The 19,799-nt window shown below is 39.6% G+C and overlaps 1 protein-coding gene across 1 annotated transcript; it reads right to left on the reverse strand.

The window, feature by feature from the left end:
* Window positions 1–48: 48 nt before the first annotated feature.
* Window positions 49–19,252, reverse strand: csrnp1b (cysteine-serine-rich nuclear protein 1b). The gene is made up of 5 exons (XM_084102606.1): window positions 19,076–19,252; window positions 6,970–7,172; window positions 4,288–4,547; window positions 3,900–4,196; window positions 49–3,273 (listed from the first exon to the last, which is right to left on the reverse strand). The coding sequence occupies exons 2-5, from the start codon at window positions 7,151–7,153 to the stop codon at window positions 2,311–2,313; spliced, it is 1,704 nt and encodes a 567-aa protein (XP_083958732.1). The 5' UTR covers window positions 7,154–7,172; window positions 19,076–19,252; the 3' UTR covers window positions 49–2,310.
* Window positions 19,253–19,799: the final 547 nt, after the last annotated feature.

Genomic DNA, 19,799 nt, shown 5'->3' on the forward strand with positions numbered 1-19,799 from the left:
ATTTTCACCCATGCACTCACATGCACAAAAGACGACAAACAATGGCAGTTGTATGAAAAAGCTGGACTTTTATTTTGTAGGGACAAACTACTGTCAAATGACTTGAATGAAATGAATAGCTTTAAACTGTTAAGCGTGAAAATATATAATATAAAAGAACTGCTTGGTTTTGTCTTTAGTTTCATTGAAGCAGAAAATATATACAACAAAAAGGCAGAAGTAAGAAACACTTTGAAAAGCATCAGAGATCAAAACATACATCAATCATGACTAATAAATACCAATCATTTCCATTTCATTGCGATGAGGTGATACATCTTTACAAGGGAATAGTAAGCTGGACTCAAATGAATGAAGCCGTGCCCACATCCTAATCAGCTTCAAGAACAGCACGTGAAGGCAAAAATAAAGCAAGTACATTTCTGATTGTGCATTTTTGCTCTAAAAGCATGTAGTACTGAGACAAATGAACGGGTCTTGCATGCAAACGCTCCTATCGGGTCAAATGATGATGTGCCGACAGTTGAAGTCTAGATGGTCAGATATGTACATCGATTTATTTCCTCAAAGCTCATTCAGAAACATACAAACTTAAAACGTCTTCACTGTGAAGTGGAAACAATATGGGCAACACAAATTTGCATAACATGATAGTGCATAATATATGCAGGTTTTATCAACGAAACGTTTTTGAAACTACTAAATTTATACCCACAATTCGTGTCGGAGTACAATCAAATGGAGCTTGGTAAATTCGTTTAGGTAGTTACATCGTAGTAAACACCAACTTTATGCCTGTCCAGAATACTTTTTTCTTTTTTTTTCTCTCCAAGCATAGATTTAGCTCTATTTATATATTACAAATGTTTCAATATTTGAAGAACAATGTGGATTTCATTTCTTAATAAAATAATTTGTCAATAAACAGATTAGAATTCTCTGAAATCTACATAGTTACAAAATGTTAATTCTCTATATGATAGGCAACGTTATCGGCGGTCACATTACAGGCCGGAAACTCTGATTTTTAATCAATAGGTAGGTTATATAGAAGTTCGTTAGACAGGAAACAGTGGCTCCTCGTGTTAACAGGCACAAACACCAACCTTTCTTTTGTTAAACACATTGTTCTCTTTATTGCCCAAACCATGAATAAATACTAAATAGTCCTAATGCTGAAATGCTAAATGTGAAATAATTTAACTGAAAGTGTTACTTCATAGTAATAGAATAGATTATTAAATACTTTGCAGTTGGTGCCCTTCCTCCACAGCTGAAACATAAAGATGTGCTTCACACAGGTTAATGTAGGTGGGAAACGTGAACAAGTTGCATTATTTCCACTTCTCCAGAGCACAGTGTGGCTCAGATAATATTCAGCTGGCATTCGGAGAAAAACAAAATAAATAACTCGGTAAGAATAAATAAAAGCCATTCGAAATAATGGTCAACAGATATCATGATCATATTACGCGATATCTGCGGCGTATAAAATAAATTAAAAGGAAATCGCTCGCTTTTCTCCACCTTGTGCTGATGATCCAACACCATAAAATGGCATGAAAACAATCTTAGATTCAGAGACAACGGGGCAGGCGTGAGGCCGACCCATCTGCTCTCTGATTGGTTCATTTTTTTCACAGATAAAGTGCTAACTGAGGAGCCTCTGGGGGATTTGTGTACCGTTAGAAAATCCCAAGGAGCCGTTTTGTGGAACAGGAGTCCTTCCTCTAGCTTTGCAAACAAAAGTACAGACCACCATCTCGAGTCGAAAAAGCGACCGAGACAGAAGGCCCTCCAAAAGAGGCCGTTTAAATGCTGTTTGTTTAGGTGGAAATTCTCCGAAAAACGCCAAATAACAACAGCGATGGTCAAAATGCATTGCTTCTGAAAGCTAGAAAAAGTCCCTGAGATACATAATCAGCATTATGACTCCCATTGGTGCCCCTTCTCAATTCATATAAATAACCTTCGCAATAATAATAATTATAATGGTAAATGTTGACGATAATACCACCAATGTGGGTGAGAAGTTCTTCACCTTCCTGGCCATATGTACAAGTATTCAAAAATCAGTCGGCCAGACTTGTTTTTGAACTGAAATGTTAGCTGCCACTGCGATGGCAATAATGATAATAAAGATTGTTATAATAACTTAATGCTTCGCTAACATCATAAAGGCAGATAATGCAAATATTGATATCCTGGGATGGAGGGTCTCCATTCATAAAATAAAGAAAAAACAAAACAAAATGGCATTCATTTACAATCCCATAGTTCATTTGTACAGTGATCATACAAGAGCCCTCATTAGACTTTTACAGACTCCATCACTGACAGCTTCATGGCGTCTTCTAGCATTTGATTGTCCGTGAAGGTGGCCGGAGGTTCCGGGACAGAATCTGACAAGCCGATCAGAGACTCCAGGAGACAAGTTCCCGGGTCGGCCGCCTGCGGAAGGCTAGGGTAAGTAGGCAACTGGAACTGAAAGAAGTTGTCCATGTGCTCGTACTCCTTCAGGGAGTTGTACAGCGAGCTCGGTCCCAGACAAGGAAAGCCGTCGAAGAACTCCAGGTCTGACTCGGATGACAGGCTCAGGTCCATGTAGCTGGCGGAGTGATCGATGGATGGTGAGGGCGTGTGAGGGACGGAGCCATTGTGGAACAGAGCGATACCTTGATTTGCGTTCTCGTCTAAGAGCTCAGACATGGCCGTGCGGCCGTTGTCCGTTTGTGACGCGCTGAGCTTGTCGTCCGCCGCGCTGAAGATGCCGTAGCCCATCGACTCGCTCTTTTTCTGCTGGTAGTCGCAGTTGTTGTTACACTCCCTGACAGAACAGTCCTCATTGTCCGCGTCACTAAAGCTTAGGATTCTCGTAAGTCCGTTTTCGTCGACGTCTAGAGGCGACTGCTCGCTCTGAGCGTTCCCGGCGGATTCGGAGTCCTCGCTCTGGCCTGAAGAGCTGGATGAATCGGTCATGTCGCTGCTGCAGCTGTTCTCTCCCGCAGATACTAGCTCCGAGCTGAAGTGAAATGTGGGCGTCTCTGGCGTGGTGCTGCTCTCTGCTGGACGGCTGGGGGAACTGCAGTCTGGCTGATTCTCAGACGGTGACTCGGTCTCCGGCGTGTGCTCCTCCAAACGCTTTTCCAGCTCCAGCTTCATGATGGTGTGGATGTAGTGGGTCTGAACTCGGCTGGAGTTGAACTCGATGCGGCCCTGCGTGTTTCCACAGCCGTCTTTAGTGCAGCCGCATGGAAAGGATGAGTGGTCCATCTGTAAAGCCAGGAAACATTACATTAATATATACAAAAATATACATTTAAAATATTAAGTAAATTTTTAAATGGACTATTAAATTAATACAATTTATTTTTTGTGTATTATATACACTCACTACCATTCAAAAGTTTGCGGTTGGGAAGATTTTTTTATATTTTCAAAAGAAGTCTCTTATGCTCCCAAAGGGCTGCATTTATTTGATCAAAAATACAATGAAAACTGTAATATTGTGAAATTTTACCATTTAAAATATATATTAAAATGTCCATGTTTCTGTGATGGCTGAATTTTCATCAGCCATTAGTCCAGTCCTCAGTCATGTGATCCTTCAGGAATTATTCTAACATGCAGTTCAGTGCTGCTTTATTTGGTGAAACCCGTAATACATCTTTTTCAAGATTATTTAATGAATAGAAAGTTATTTATTTTATTTTATCTTGCTGAATTTTTTTTTAATGTTTTGTCTTTTCAAAGAAAACAAAATTACTGACCCCACAATTTTAAATGATATTGTATGCAACGAATTTAGACAATTGGCACATTCTCTCCAGTTGGAGCAACAGGAATGATACCTGTAAATATTACGGATAACCTTGTGTTCTCAAAACTCAAGTGCTCACCTGACATTTGATCCCAGCCAAACTACAGCTGCAGCTCTCCGGCTCGCAGAAGCCCTGGCAATCACATCCGCAGTCTTCTCTCGATGTACGCAGCTCATGCAGTTGACGCTTCTCCTCTTTATCGATTTTTTTGATGCCGGCGGCTTTGAGGATGGCATGCCTTCTCTTAGATGGGTAAGGATGAAGGAAGGAGCCATCATCCAAATTCACTCCGCTGAGGTCGATTTCATCCTCGGGGATGTCATCGACAGTCAACCTTTCAGCCTCTTCGGACACTTGGGTACCATTTTTGGTAAGCTGCCACAAGAAAAAGATATTTACATGATGCTGATGTTTGGATTTAAATACAGCTTGTTTGACCTCAATGTGTGAAAATTTAAATCGCTACCTTCAGCTTAAGAGCTTCCAGTTTCTCCTCCCTCATTCGGTTTTTGAGTTTCTCTCGCCGTAGGTGGCGCTGTGCTATGGCAAACTCGGCTAACGTGTAGCGGCGCTGTGCGCTGTGTCTCTGCACCATGCCAAGGGTGCAACCTCCCCGGCTGGGCACGCTGGTGAAGCCCTGGCAGCGAGGGAAGAAGAACACCGTAACCTGGTCAAACTGCACGTTGCCTCGCCGTGTGCGCTTGGCTTTCTTCAGGATAGATGTGGCTGGAAAAAAGAAGGACAGAAAGAAAGAGAGGATATATATAAGACGTTCCAGCTTGTGGTGGACTTGAAAAGAAAACATTAAGTGGAAAACAGCGGGTGAAACATTCACAGGAATTTATGCTTGAAATTCCTTAAATGAAAATTAAGAGCACATGTCTGAGAGAGTGGTGGAAAAAAAGAAAGTTCTGTTCCTAGTATCACATTGGGGAGTATTTGAGTAGGAAGTGTGCCAAGCCTAATGGGAAGACTTGGAGAGTCTCTTGTGTAAACATCACAATCACATTAACATTGTTGCGAGTGCACTACATCGCCACTAGATGGCAGTCCACACATAGCAAATTAGCATATTGTAAATGCTAGAGCTACAATCATTCCATCATACTACACTATACAAAAATATATATATATTTCACGAATCAACATCAGAACAGATGTGCAAATAGTTCAGCTAATAGTTTGATCAAATCCAGACACGTGCAAAGACAACTGTATTCCTCTTCGCTCGTGTCTGACAAACAATCCACCCAGGAATTTCCCCTTTGGCGCTGAAATGTGCAGGAGGAGCAAAGCGTCCAAAATCACAACCCAGCGGCTGGATGATCTGGAGGTTTGAGGTTTCTGGAAGTGGAGAGGGCACTCAAGACATTTAATAAAATACACTCCATCTTTACATAAGACAGGCCATCTGTCCACACTTTCCTTGCTAATTATTCCTACAACCAGTCAGAAATCAGTCAATGTCAGTGGTCGAAAGCATTTCAAAGGGAGGAATTTCTTCTTGAAACAAAACCACCATATTTTTTTAATTGTAAATCCCATATCCTTTGCACAAGAATATTTAATGTTGAATTGTTAAACTCTGTGAGAGAGAAGCTCATTTTCCCTCAGGGCCTGAAGCTGACTGATTGTTATCTGAAGGGAATGGAGGGGATGGATCTCACTGTCCCCACAGCTGGTTTATATTAGACTTGCAATGGTGGGAACTCAAACTCACACAAGCCTATCTAGAAGCCTGTGCAAATATGTTTTGTTCATCTAACAGAAAAGATATGATGGACAAGTCTAAAAGTACAGCGTGGTCTCACATGAACCTGATAGGCAGCAGCAGCACCTCAGAAACAATGACATGTTAAAAGAACAGAGCAGCTTTATGCATTATCAAGTTTATATTGGTGATATTATGAATTAGAGTAAACAAGCTCTCAGTTATGCAAGGAGTCAGATTCTGGAGACTTCATCTAATAATGCTGAAATTGATAATATATGGATATTAGTCAGGGAAGACAGCATGGTTTATTTTAAGTGAATGAAAAGTAGGCGGTGAGGGATAGACAAACAGAGTGTTCAGTGGTTTGTACTGTTAAGTGTGTTGGTGCCAATCATTATGCAACTCTGAAAACGCATCCAAAATAACATGGGTTGTGAATATATTAGTCATGCGCAAGCTACTGAACAGACTGTACACTACTGTTCAAAAGTTTAGGGTCAGCTATCTATTCATCAAAGAATCCTGAAAAAATGTGTCACACCAAAACTGCTTTGAGCACTGATGATAAAAAAAATAAAAAAAATAATCGGTTTAAAAGCACCAAATCAACACATTAGAATGATTTCTGAAGGATCATGTGACACTGAAGACTGGAGTAATTATGCTGAAAATTCAGCTTTTCCATCACAGGAATAAATTACATTTTAAAATATATTCAATAATAATAATAATAATAATAATAATACTAATAATAACAATATTTCACATTATTACTGTTTTTTCTGTATTTTTACCAAATAATTGCAGCCTTGGTGATATAAGAGAGTTCTGTTCAAAACAAAAATCTTGCTGTCCATTTGAAAGCCTTTATATGTCTGCCGCTCACGTCTTAGTTTCAATTCACATTAAACTAAATATGCCGTCTAACCTGACTGAGCTCTGTTCTCTGACTTTGTTTCATAAACACAAGCAGACAGCCATATCGTTTCCCTTCCTCTTCTCTTCATGCCTGTCTTCCTGCTCCGTGCCCCTTCGGTCTTTCTCAGCACCTGTTCTGGGTTCATGCCCGGTGCTCAGACAAAGCTCTGCGTTCATTCTGCCTCCCTCCGTCACATGGCACACTCACTGGCTTCCTGCCCAGCCATCCTGGGAAACTCACAACTGTTTGCTTTCCCTTGCCTGACTCACCCCAAAAACCTGGATGAACGGCCTGCAGGAGGTGACCTGGTGAATGTGGCATGCATCAAAACATCCTGTGTAATTAGCTGCATCCATGCAATTAATCCTGTATCTCAATAACACCTTATCAGGTAGGACACAGAAAGGCAGAGATAAGCCCTGCAGACCTTATGCATGAATAAAGAGCCATGGAAATGGGAGTTTGACCATCCACCCTAATCAGAGAATGAATGATTCGATCAAGGGGAAACTCACTGTTTAAGGACGTTGCTGGGGAGCTGGGGTTGCTGGGGGTTGAATCCAGGGTGTCGGAGTAGCAGCTCTCCCCATCCGAGTCCCATTCGGAGTAGGCGGAGGAGGAGAGAGAGGAAGGTGAGGAGGAAGAGTAGCACGGGTCCTCCTCCACCTCCTCGTACTTCCTCTTGAGAACCCCGCTCATGGCGCTAGCGTTTGGTGATCTGTGGGAAACAAGCAAAGACAGAAAAGCATTATAGGAGGGATGTGTCTACACGAATTTAAAAATGAACTCCATTCACACTAGCATATTCCAAAAGATTCCAAGTTCCACCTAATAAAAGCTCACTAAGATGATACCAAGAGACCGGACATAATAAAGTTCTCACACTATTCTTATGGCATGATCATTTTATTAGCAAAATATCTCACAATTTACTGGTGCGGCCATTTCATGTTTGGTCTAAAAATCAATTGCCCTCATGTTTTGCCGCAGAACAGCAATTGCAAATAAATTCTCTCATCTTTGCAAGAATGTAAAATGAAGATTGTACAAAGTAGCATTTATCTTTAGTAACACTGTGAAAGTGAAAATCACATAGCAGGACATACGGGTAAGGTATGTCACATGACTATACAAATACTTAAATTTTCACAGTCCACACTACAATGCAAATCTCAGCGTGGATGGAAGGCCAAAACGCAGAGAACAGATGCAATTTCAAGAGTATCTGGATTAGTGTAGACGTAACCAAAGGGGCAAAAATTAAAGTTGCAATTCCAAGCAATCTGGCTTTGACCAACAGCTAATTTGTTTTGCTATGAATTGTTTCTATATCGCAAGAAGTGCTTAGATGTTATCAGCCAGTGTAGCGTTCTTATTGTCCTAATAGCAGTTAAATGTCCAGTGAGGTTTTTAAATACAGGCTATGAGCATTACACTCCAAACAAGCAGCTGACGGCGCTTTATGCTGCCTCTGGGCGGCCAGGAAAACAGGAAGTAATCAATCACGTCCCTCCGGTGCAAGTCAACAATTACCAGACCCTTCACCCACTTCCAAATCCAATCGCATAGACAAATACATTGATTAGGACGGGGGTTGATTACAAAGCCACATTAGTGAGGAGGGTAAATTTCGGTTACCCCGCTCAAAAAGCACACATCACTGAGCCAGTAGCGGCAATTACACTTTACACAGCTGCTAAATGCATTATACGAGACTCCGTAGTAAATGTGTGTACAGCTTGGCACAGTAAACGTGTTTATGTAAGACTAGGCTGCATTTGTCGCTGCTCCCGTGGAGGGGTTGCTTATTGGGCAATAAAAGCAATCAATCCTTTGGCAGGAAGAGTCTAGCCGGTGCCCATCAGCTTTTAAGGGTCAGAGCCGGTGCAGTGCAGCGGCGTTTACACAAAACCATAATTTGATACTGGCGGCTGTGGACTCGTTTGTTTCTCCGCCCTGAGATGAACCTCGGTCAGCTAGTTCACCTCAGGCTCGGCCTCTCGCTGCACTCCACAGCTCAGACACATTCGTGCTGATACACGCAGAATGGAAGGAAGGAAGTGGGGAAGGAAGGAAAAGGTTTGATTTAGAGATAGAGATAGTTTTTACTGCAGCTTGAGTCAAGTGGAAATTTTTTTTAACTTGGTGTGACAGCCAGTCGTCATAAGTCAAATCTGGAGTTATATCCTATGATAACTACACTAAAACATGGCCATTTTTTCCCTAGAAGTGATGAGCAGTAAATAAGTGTTTCATAATAAGGCTTGTTCCCAGCAAGACAGCCACTTCAGAGAAAAAGTGACAGATGGTTGTGACTGGCAGATCATACAGCTCATGATGTTGGTCTATGGTGTGTCATCGACAAAAAATTTAAGAGCGTGTGACTAACACAATATGACTCAATAGTAGTCTACTATTCGTCTAATAATCAATCCTTGGAACTTAGCCAAACTTTACTAAAGTGTACAAATACTTTTTGGTTTGAGTTCAAATTGAGCACTTTAACTGACTTTGAGTGTTAGCAGTCAACGATGCATTTGCGTAACAATACATTGACTAATGTTGTTTCATTTGGCCTAATTTTCCCTCGGGATGCACGATATAACCAACATTAGATATTTTCTAATAATATGTTAGATATTATATGTTGGACTTTTAACTTAATTTTATTTACAATATGTAATTACATATTGAATGTATATGTGTGTGCATTTATTTAATATTGACAGTTGAATAATTCCACAATTTCTACATTTAGATTGCCTTTGCCATCACCTCTCATTTTAAGTTATTCTTTAATAACACTATTTTAATGCTGATAAATCTTTAGCAAATTGAAAATGTAAATTTTTTTTACACATTATAATGATGTGATGCCTAAATTCACTTTAAATTGATTTTAGTTTTAAGTGTTTTATTTTTAATTTATATGAAGCACAGTACAGAATAGTGTAGAATTTTACATACTGGTGATTTATCGATATTGGTGCGTCCCTAATCTTCAGACAAGATTGTGTAGACTTCCATTTCCCACAGGTTGCTCTGTTTACAAGCTGAACTTCTCTCTCTCTCTCTCTCTCTCTCTCTCTCTCTCTCTCTCTCTCTCTCTCTGTGCATCATGTGCGCTTCACACATTAGTGCTGCCGTCGTGAATGTGCCAGACATTGGGGTGAGTCTGTGCCGTCTGCACATTCAGCCGCGTCTCCTCGGCTGCCAAATGTCGCTGCCAGGAAGCACAAGGTGAGTCTTATCTGCATCTGAACTGTACAATATCTTCCATGAGTCAAACTTATCTGCTCGTGCAACACTGGCTGAAAGCAAACAATGCTTGAACCTTGACTAGAGGAATTCTACAGGAAAGTTATGCAATAGTTTGTGCCACGTGTTAATACTCGGACACGGGTTTTAAATGGACAAATGAAACCGCAAACAGCTGACTTGCCTGAAAACGGCAGTACAGGCTAAGGACATAATCTATTTTTATTGCAAACAGTATGTGTCCAGATCTGTCCTCATTTGCATGTAAACAGAGCCAGCGCAGGGTGCGTGAACCCGTACATGCTACGTCTTGATTTGAAACAAGCACAAACCTTGGCAGGAAAAACTCTTAGTTTTTATATATAAATCGCAGAGAACTTGACACTTGCCTCTCACCACTCAAGAGGAGAAGACTGCAAAACAACGAAGAATTCATCCTCATCTGCTCATTTGACTAGTAAATTGGCCGTCACATTTCTAGATGCAATCCACTCACTCTTAGTTTGTACAAGAAACCACCTGAACACGGTATCTGGTGATCACCACACCCTCGTTCTTATCAGAGTCTCAGACACGTTTATCTTCACATTCAACCATCATCACTACTCTACTCCTCAATTGCCAGAGAAAAAGAGAGAATTCCCTGAGGACGGCATGAATGCCTACCAAGCAGAGGAGTTTTAATGAAGGACTCTGGACAGTGAGGAGAGGGGGAGGACGGCACGGGAGATGTGGAGATAGAGGGGGAGAGAGTGCAAAACCTGGGTGTTAGAAGTGGGTCATTGTCTCTTGACTGCAGACTACCTGACACATTGATTTGTTAATCTTGCTTAACGGGCAGAAACAATGACGACGAGCTAATCCCAGGAACAGGAGAGGAGGGGATGCGGGGGGCTCAGCTGTAGGTCAATCTGGAGCTTGTCCTGTTGCACTCCAACATCAGCAGAGACTAGAAATACGAGCAAGAATCTCACAAATGAAAAACGAGAAGTCAAAACGCACCATTCACCCATAAATCCGCCACAGAGCAGCTCTGGATTTCACATCCAAGCAAAAGCTGTCACCGCCGAGGTATCCCAGACTTTCAGAGCAGGTGAGACGTTCGCACTGGAGCATAAATTATGCAGGACTGCCATTCCAATAAAGGCACTGATGAGGAATTCTCAATGCTGTTGTCACCAAGGACGGCGGATATAAATCTCGCACAGAAAGCGAGAATGGCCACAAAAGCAGTAGATTGCTGAAATCTGGCTCACTGCAGTTTAACGTATAGCATGAGTTAAACAAAAAAAAGCTTCATTAAAAATTATTTAACTCACCGCCCTGCTTCCAAATTTTTTTTAAAACAGCCAACACTATGAAGCAGGCCGTCTGAACTGCAAACAGTGGAATCCCATCCTCATCTTATGCAAGAGAGTTGACTTCCCCTGCAGCTCACGGCTTCCATCCAGATAATGTAATAATGAGCAGCATGTACCTCACCTAAACTAAAAATATACAAAAGTGTGGCTATAAAACCTGTCTGCTAAAGATGTTGTAAAATCACTTGCAAGATAACTGGAATCAAAACCAGATTCCACAATTTCACCAGAATAAAAGAAAACGCTCCCCCTGCTGGCCAGCTCTGAAGAACTGCAGGCAGGAGGGAGCCGTGTGATTTCCCGATCACTCTAGATGTTCAACTACGCCAGAGACATTCTGTTCCTGAGCTTCAACCCATGCAGAGTACACATTCATCCCAAATAGGAGTGTGCACCGACGTGGGAGGAGGGTAGCGGGCGAGAACTTTAAACATATAAATAATGCAATGTCTCCAGCCCACAGGAATTCTCCTCTGGCACGGCGACACATTCTATCTATCCCAGATGTGTCTGTGTAGTCCAGACCACTATTACCCAAGAGGAATCACCTCACAGAAAAAAAACATCTATAAAAACACCTGATGGGACATCACAAGTCAAAGATTATGTTATTGAGGTGGAGATGAAGATTTGTTTAAGCATAGCTGTATGGTAAGATTTATAAAACACCACATATTGTGCTGCAGATTACAAGTTTACTTTACTGATATCCAAAGTGATATTTAGTATCTAAATAACTGGACAATCAAACTGGGGTCCGTGGAAAAGTTTAGAGAAAAAGAATTAAGTAAAAATACATTTTTGAAAAAAGAAACTAAAAAAATAAATAAATGTGATTAAAAAGATTAATATAAATAAAATATTTAAATAAATAAAATAAAAATGTAAATCCTAATTTATATCTAAACTACTTTTTCACAGTCTTTAGACATGAAAATATATAGCTGCCTTTTCAATTTTAGAATGGGTTTCCTCACATGAGTATGATTGGGGATTCGTGTCATCTAAAACACTGGAAATCCCTGACTTAGATTATTAAGAGGAATTACAAAATAAGCCATCTCAAAACACCCTCTGAAAGTTATTTAACAGTTATGAGCGAATAGTTCCTCACGTTTTAAGTCAACGAGTGGAAAATATGACCGCTCAGGAAATTGCCAAAAATGAAAGGAGATATTTCCATTGAACAGGGAACAATTTGCATCAATATCCAAAATGCAAACTTCCAACAGAGTGTGCAAAGTGTAGCTTCCCTGAGAAGTCATCAGCATGAATAACTTAATGATGACTAAACAAATATCAGCCATCTTTACCAGTCTCTTAAGACTCTCAAGGGAGAGCATGTGTGTCTAGGGTGGAGGAGCTCAGGGGTCAGCGGCTCATGTCTGGGGCGCACACTGGTACCTCACAAGCTGGGAGGAATGCTTCAGAGTGACAAAACAGATGGGATCCCTCTGCTTCTCTGTTTTTGAGACATCAGGACCTCCACCTCCCCCAATACCAGTGCACAAAAGCCACACACTGAACTAGCCCAAATAGTAACACCCAGTCTGTGGGTGGGATCTTAATAAAAAAGGATGACATGTTGTGATATACATATACACTAATGATGCCTACATCATCTTGGTTAAAAAAAGCATGTCTGGTTTAAATGGGACATGTGAAGACTCATTTGAAAATAGGGAAGGAAACTACCCAGACAAGGGCTGATTTCACAGACCATGGTACACGTGCAAGTTCGCACCTCATCAACCCAGTAGCCTACTTATAAATAATGCTTATCTTTTATGAGTCCTTTTTGATAAGTTTAGCGTGCACTCCAATTCAAAACAACACTGTTGTTTCATAGAAAACAACTCACTTGTGACCAGTGGACCACCTTGAGTGACAAAGACATATTAAAAGACATAAAAACACAATAAAAAAAAACCGTACTTACACTGTTAGACAGTTCTTGTAATTTTACAGGAAATTCCTGGCTAATAGTTGCCGTAAATTTACTGTAAACAGTATACAGGACTGTTATTGTAATACTTAATACAACATCCCTACTGTAATTAATTACAATAATCATGTAAATTTACTGGTATTTGCCAGGAATTTCCTGTAATTTCACAGGATAGAATACTGTAAATATTACAGCAAAATGTTATATTTACGGCAACTCAGTAGCCAGGAATTTCCTGTAATTTCACAGGACAAATCAATATACTGTAAAACATTACAAGTATAAATATTACAAGTAAAAAGCTGTCATTTTCCGTATTGGCCAATTAAAAACACAACAATGGTATATTTTCTTTTTTTTTAATTAACAAACTGTGCAAAAATACATATTACAAAAGTATCCACTTTATCACACATAAAACAAAATTTTACTTTTAAAGAGATACTCCACTTTTTTTGGAAATAGGCTCATTTTACAACTCCCCCAGAGTTAAACAGTTGAGTTTTACCGTTTTCGAATCCATTCAGCCGATCTCCGGGTCTTTAGAAGAATGTCAGAGTTTTTGGTCCCATTGACTTCCATAGTATATATTTTTTCCTACTATGGAAGTCAATGGGACCAAAAACTGTCTGGTTACTGACATTCTTCTAAAGACCCGGAGATCGGCTGAATGGATTCGAAAACGGTAAAACTCAACTGTTTAACTCTGGGGGAGTTGTAAAATGAGCCTATTTCCAAAAAAAGTGGAGTATCCCTTTAATGAAGAAGCTCACTTCCAGACATCCAGGCAGCCAATCATCAGGGGGAACATGATGATATGGAACAAAGGTGTCCAGCCAGACTTGAACTGCATAGGGGAAGTTGTTCATGTTACTATCCCATCAACTCAAAGTCCAGTTTTCTTAGGAGGGTGCAAACAGGTGCGTTGAGCCTGTGTCTCTTCTCGGCTTTACTGCCCGTCTGGGAGTGGATTCCACAAAAAGCTCTGAAAACCGAGAGAGAGGAAAAAAGTTAAAGTTTTCATATCTGTTAAATAATGACAAATACTGTGTAAAAAACATAAGTAACCTACTTGCTCATAAAATAAAATGACTTTGATGTATTTATTTAACATTAACAACTTTAACCATACAATTTAATTTAATGAATTAATGAAAGTTGTAATGTTAAATTGTTGTCCGTCAGTCTCTTCTGTTTACACAAATTATGTCCTGCAGGGGAAAACCAACTCTACTATAGAACAGACACTTAACAGCAATAGCTGGGTCTCCATCCAACTTTTTAATGCACATTTTAACCATTTGAAAAAGAAATCCTGACTGGAAACGGTTAAAATTCACATAAAATATTCTAATGTGAACAAAAACTTCTATGTGGATTGACAAATTTGCATTTTTTGCAATTATATCAGGTGTTTCAAGTTGCCCTGTCAACCTTACGTTTTGATCCCACAGCTGTTCACGACTCCTAGGTGCGTGACCATTTATAATTCGCATAACAGAGTTGATTGAAATGCTCTCCAATTAGAGGGTTTTTTTGCCAAATTTTTACGAATGCGTTTAAAAGTTATGTTTTAATTGGATGGAAACCTATCTATTGACATCATTGCATAGAATATATCAAAGAACCTAACAATACTGGTAATAAGGTAATAATTCATGGGACGCTACATATGAGAATGATGGATTCACTTTACAGTAAGAATTATCATGAATTCATGTATAAATTCATGCATGAATTATGCATTCATATCTCATGAATCATCAGGAACTAACACGAGTTCAACGTTTTTCATTCATGACTTCATGAGTGAACAACACCTTAATTAAAACATTAACTAAGATGGGTAAATCATCATGAATTATGATTTATTACGCATGATCATGATGTTTTCTTTGTTCACAGTTATACCACTGTTCATCAGTGTTTCTAAGGACCAGTCACCACTTTAGTTGAGGGGCCACACACATGAAGTCATTGATAGATAATGCTTAGTTAATGATGACTACTGTATTTGAATGTCAACAGTTCATGTCTTCTTCAAAGCCTGCAGGTGATGATGATGATGATGATGATGATGATGATGATGTTTATTTCAAACCTGCATTCTAATTTTCTCACAATCAACATAACAGGCAACATAGCAGACAAATTATACAAGTGCATGGTTTGAAAAGGAGGTGGACGAAGCAAACGCTTGTGGTAGTTGGACAGACCCCAAAATAGACCAATCACAGCTCAGAGCACACAGATTCTGTTGACATTCAAATACAGTAGTCATCATTAACTAAGCATCATCTATCAATGACTTCATGTGTGTGGCCCCTCAACTAAAGTGGTGACTGGTCCTTAGAAACACTGATGAACAATGTGCTAATGGTCGCATATGTGAACAAAGAAAAGCATCACGATCATGCATAATAAATCATAATTCATGATGATGTACTCATCTTAGTTAATTTTTTTATTAAGGTGTTGTTCACTCATGAAGTCATGAATGAAAAACGTTGAACTTGTGTTATTTCCTGATGATTCATGAGATATTAATGCATGAATGAATGCGTAATTCATGCATGAATTTATACATGAATTCATGATAATTAATGTACCCATACTGTAAAGTGTTACCTCATTTTCTTTATTAGTGTGTAAACAGTTTAAACATACCTTTGTATAAAGTGCCTGAGGCGTCTTTAGGATACTGCATGTTGAACACATAGTAAGCAGCGAAGGTTTCAGCCACTCCATTCAAAAGACTGTTTTGGGCCCCATCACAACTGTTCCTTCTATGAACACTTGTTGCGATTAGTGTCTCTCCTGAAATGCATTAACACAATATGATAATAAAAGGTGAGTAAATCATGGGGTAATTTTCATTTAAAAGTGAACTACTCTATAAAATAAGGGAAGAATTTACCTTGCACAATTAAGCAAGGTGTGCTGGATAGGTCTCTCTCTCTCTCTCTCTGGATATCAGCAGCTGTGGCAGAGGGCTAGGCTAGGGAATAAAAAACGTAAACATTACCAAATGTATTACCAATTACACAAATGCCAAATTAAAAATCTATTATTATTTTAGTCCATATAGTCTGCCAGGCAGCCACATGTAATTTGAGACAAACAAAATGGTTAACTTAATTTTAATACTACTGATAATTTGCTGCCTTTTCTGAAGACAAAGAGAGCATTGAAAGCTTTTCAACAGAACCCAGGCTCCGGAAAAAAAAATATTTTATGACGATGCTGGTTGGATTTAGTTGCGCACGCGCAGTTTATTTTAGATACAGACAGTTACATGACTGCTCTTCCAACCTGGTTTGCCAAGCACAAAGTAATGTTATAACATATGAGCATACCAGATGCTATATTCAGCTTATCTCACAGTTATAGCTGACTCACATAATTAAAGATACCAGCATTGTCGTTTAATTAAAGCCCATATTTCAACTAAAATTTGCTTGTGTTTATTCAGTGGCCGTAAAATCTAACGTTACAAACTTCGTTTATGCTAGTGTGCAAACCACGGCTTCAAGACCCCCGATTACAAGACAGCAAAGCCCTAATAATGTTACGATAGCCTGTCCAGTAGCACGTGTAATCAATGCAATAATAACCTGAGCTTACTGATCGGGCTAACGTTAATGCTTATTTTTAACAGTCTGGGCTAACGTTATTTGAGCTATCGTCATTGTGGTGGTTTTCCATTAACGTTAGGCTACGTTACAAGCTCAGCTCTACTCGATTCTACTCACCATGTTTGTTTTTCCATTGAAAATAGTGCCGTGTATCTGCATGTGGTAACGTTACTATTTTCTTTATGGATTGAGTAACTTAAAGAAGACGCCGCTTCACCGCAGTCAGTTCAGGTTTATAACGTCGTTACCCGGGAGTGAGCGGGGCGAGTTGAGCTAACGTTATATCTAACATTACTCTAGCTAATGTTACTGAAATATACCAAGCGGAAAATTGTGAATATCTCGTACCTTGTAGCTGCATGTGGTAACTTTTTTCCGTATGGGTTGAGTAAGAAGACGCCACTTCACCGCGGTCAGTTCATGGTGTTGTTTTACCGGGAGTGAGCGAGTCGAGTCGGGGCGAACGTCACAGAAGCTAATGTCACTGAAATATACCAAACGAAACAATCACCACTCATATGACCGGTATTAATATATCCATAGACTTATAAAAATAGATGGCATGTTAACGTTTCATACCTGAGATGTGTTCCTTCCAAAAGCTGCTTCTTCCAAAAGTGTTTGATTCTGGTGCCGTTGGCCGCCGCGGTACCGCGCAATTTCAAAATTCAAATCGCAGCAATCCCACAATGCTATGCGGTGGCTGTAAAATAATGCTTCTACAGTGTAGTTACAACAAAATTACAGGACTGTCCATAAATTTCCCATCATGCATTTGTATTTACAATAAAAACATGAATACAATATGTTGTTGTAAATTTTATTGTAAAAATTACATCAATTGCTAACAGTGTAGGTCAATTAAGATATAAACGCGAGCATGTAAGTGATATATATATATATATATATATATATATATATATATATATATATATATATATATATATATATATATATATATATGATTGCGTATTAAGTGTAGCCTACCCACAAACAAAGTCGCGCGAAAGACCGACCACGACTCGCTCAACATAGAAGCACGCGCAACATAAATAGCCTCAAACTTACGAAAAAGGCACAAAAACACAAAGAAGATAATAACAAGTGCTGCTGGTTGGTATTTTAACAATATACCGAGACACTTGAACTAAAGTTTACATAAAGCTTATAAGTGAACAATAACTTCCCTTTTCAAACATTCAACCTGCTTACAGACAGGGACTGTGAATTATCTCACAAAAGAAGCCAATGAATATGCAAATAACAAACTGTGTAACAAGTTAGCAACTAACAAACCCGTGTGAAATGAGAACATTAATTCCCGTCAGTTATTCCAATCACGCCGTGCACAACGTGTCAGTGATTGTTGCCTCTTCTCTCGCGATTGACTGATGTCAATCATAGCAATCAGCGAATTACTGAAAAGCGTCTGGGACTTTTTTGCGACTTTTTGAGCTTCTGTCATATAGCCTACAATATTAAAAATAACATCGAATATTCAATTATTTAAGTAACAAAAAAGTCAGGGGACTGATTTATATATTGGTTTTAACAGTGACAGAATGTAGCTAGGTGTAAAAGGATTATTTACATTTGTGAATATGGATCTTTGCTAAAAGTGATAAAAACAAATATTAAATATATTTACATTGGTCAACAAACTGAAGTTTGGTTCGGATCAAGTAAGGTCTCCCTCAGACCTGCATTCAGCCTCGCATGCACCCCCGGTGACGTCACTGAGGACTGGAAGAGCATATGAGGCTGAGCGCAGATCTGATTCTGCAGGCACACTATTGAAATGATGCGGTGTGGCACCTTAAGGAGTCGCTCGCGCTTCAGAAGACACACCAACACTACAAACGTGAACGGGGAATGCACTCAACACATGAACACAGATCCAAACCAGCAATTACGACTTATCGGGGACACACACACACACACACACACACGGTTCACTATGCTGGAATTCTGCCAATGGATCCGATCAGAACCGCCAACAGCTGCTTATGAGAGTTATCTATTAATCAAACCCAGCCATTTAAAATCTGACAGAGAAAACGCTTATATTTACTCCGAACAATACACATTTAACATAGCCTACACTTAAGCATCAGGGTTTAAATAATAAATCGTTTATGAGTTTATTAGTGAAATAAAACGTAGGCTATACATTCATTAACACTGAAAACGCCAGACAATGGTAAATTATGTAAAGTTAAGTTAGTTTTTTCCATGTCATGGCAGCACACAACAATTTCCCCTGCTTTAGCTACTTGAAATAGTTACACAACACATTTTATCTGTTCACACCGGCCGACAAAAGAACATTGAAACTATCTGGCTGGACTCCAGCACCGAGCTTTGCCTATTAGACACATTACAAGTGCAGTGTATAACAGCGCGGACCTCCGCTACTCACCAATAAGGTGTCCGATCAGCATTAGTAGGCTATACCACAATATAGAAAAATATGAAGCGGTAATAATCCAAGTGCCACGACCGAGCGTTTATCGAGCGTGTATAGATCCCGTTGTGTTCGTGTGGCTATTGTGCGCTCGGCGTACTGAAGCAGCAGCTGAAGCTGTTCCTCTTGTCTGAAGCAGACGCCGATCAGCGCAGTCTTTTCGTCAGTGGAAAACTCCCTCCTGGCGTGTGACGCAGGCGGTGACACTGCCCACGCGCCGCTTCCTGCCTTCCGCGCGGAGCGACACTCCTCCTGGCGCGCTCGCATCCTGACACAAAATCACTATAGTAACATGATAAAGAAAGGACCGGAACACAACTACCTGAGGGTTATGGGAAACAGTAAATCTTTCATTACCCTGAAAAAAATTACTATGGTAACCATATAGGTTCTGCCAAAATACCGTAGTACGCAGTAAAATACATTTCCTTAAAACACTGAAAGGCATTGTACTATGTTTACAATGGTTTTATACTCATACAACCAGTAGCCTACCGGTCAGAAATTTGAAAACATTTTAATGTTTTTCAAAGTAGTTTCTTAATCTCACCAAGGCTGCATTTATTTGATCATTAATATAGTAAAAACAGTAGCAATATGAAATATTATTACAATTTAAAATAACTGGTTTCGGTTTTGCTGTGATGGCAAAGCTGAATTTTCCAGTCTTCAGTGTCAC

Source organism: Abramis brama, assembly GCF_963993115.1.
Source record: "Abramis brama genome assembly, chromosome: 24".
NCBI lineage: Eukaryota > Metazoa > Chordata > Actinopteri > Cypriniformes > Leuciscidae > Abramis > Abramis brama.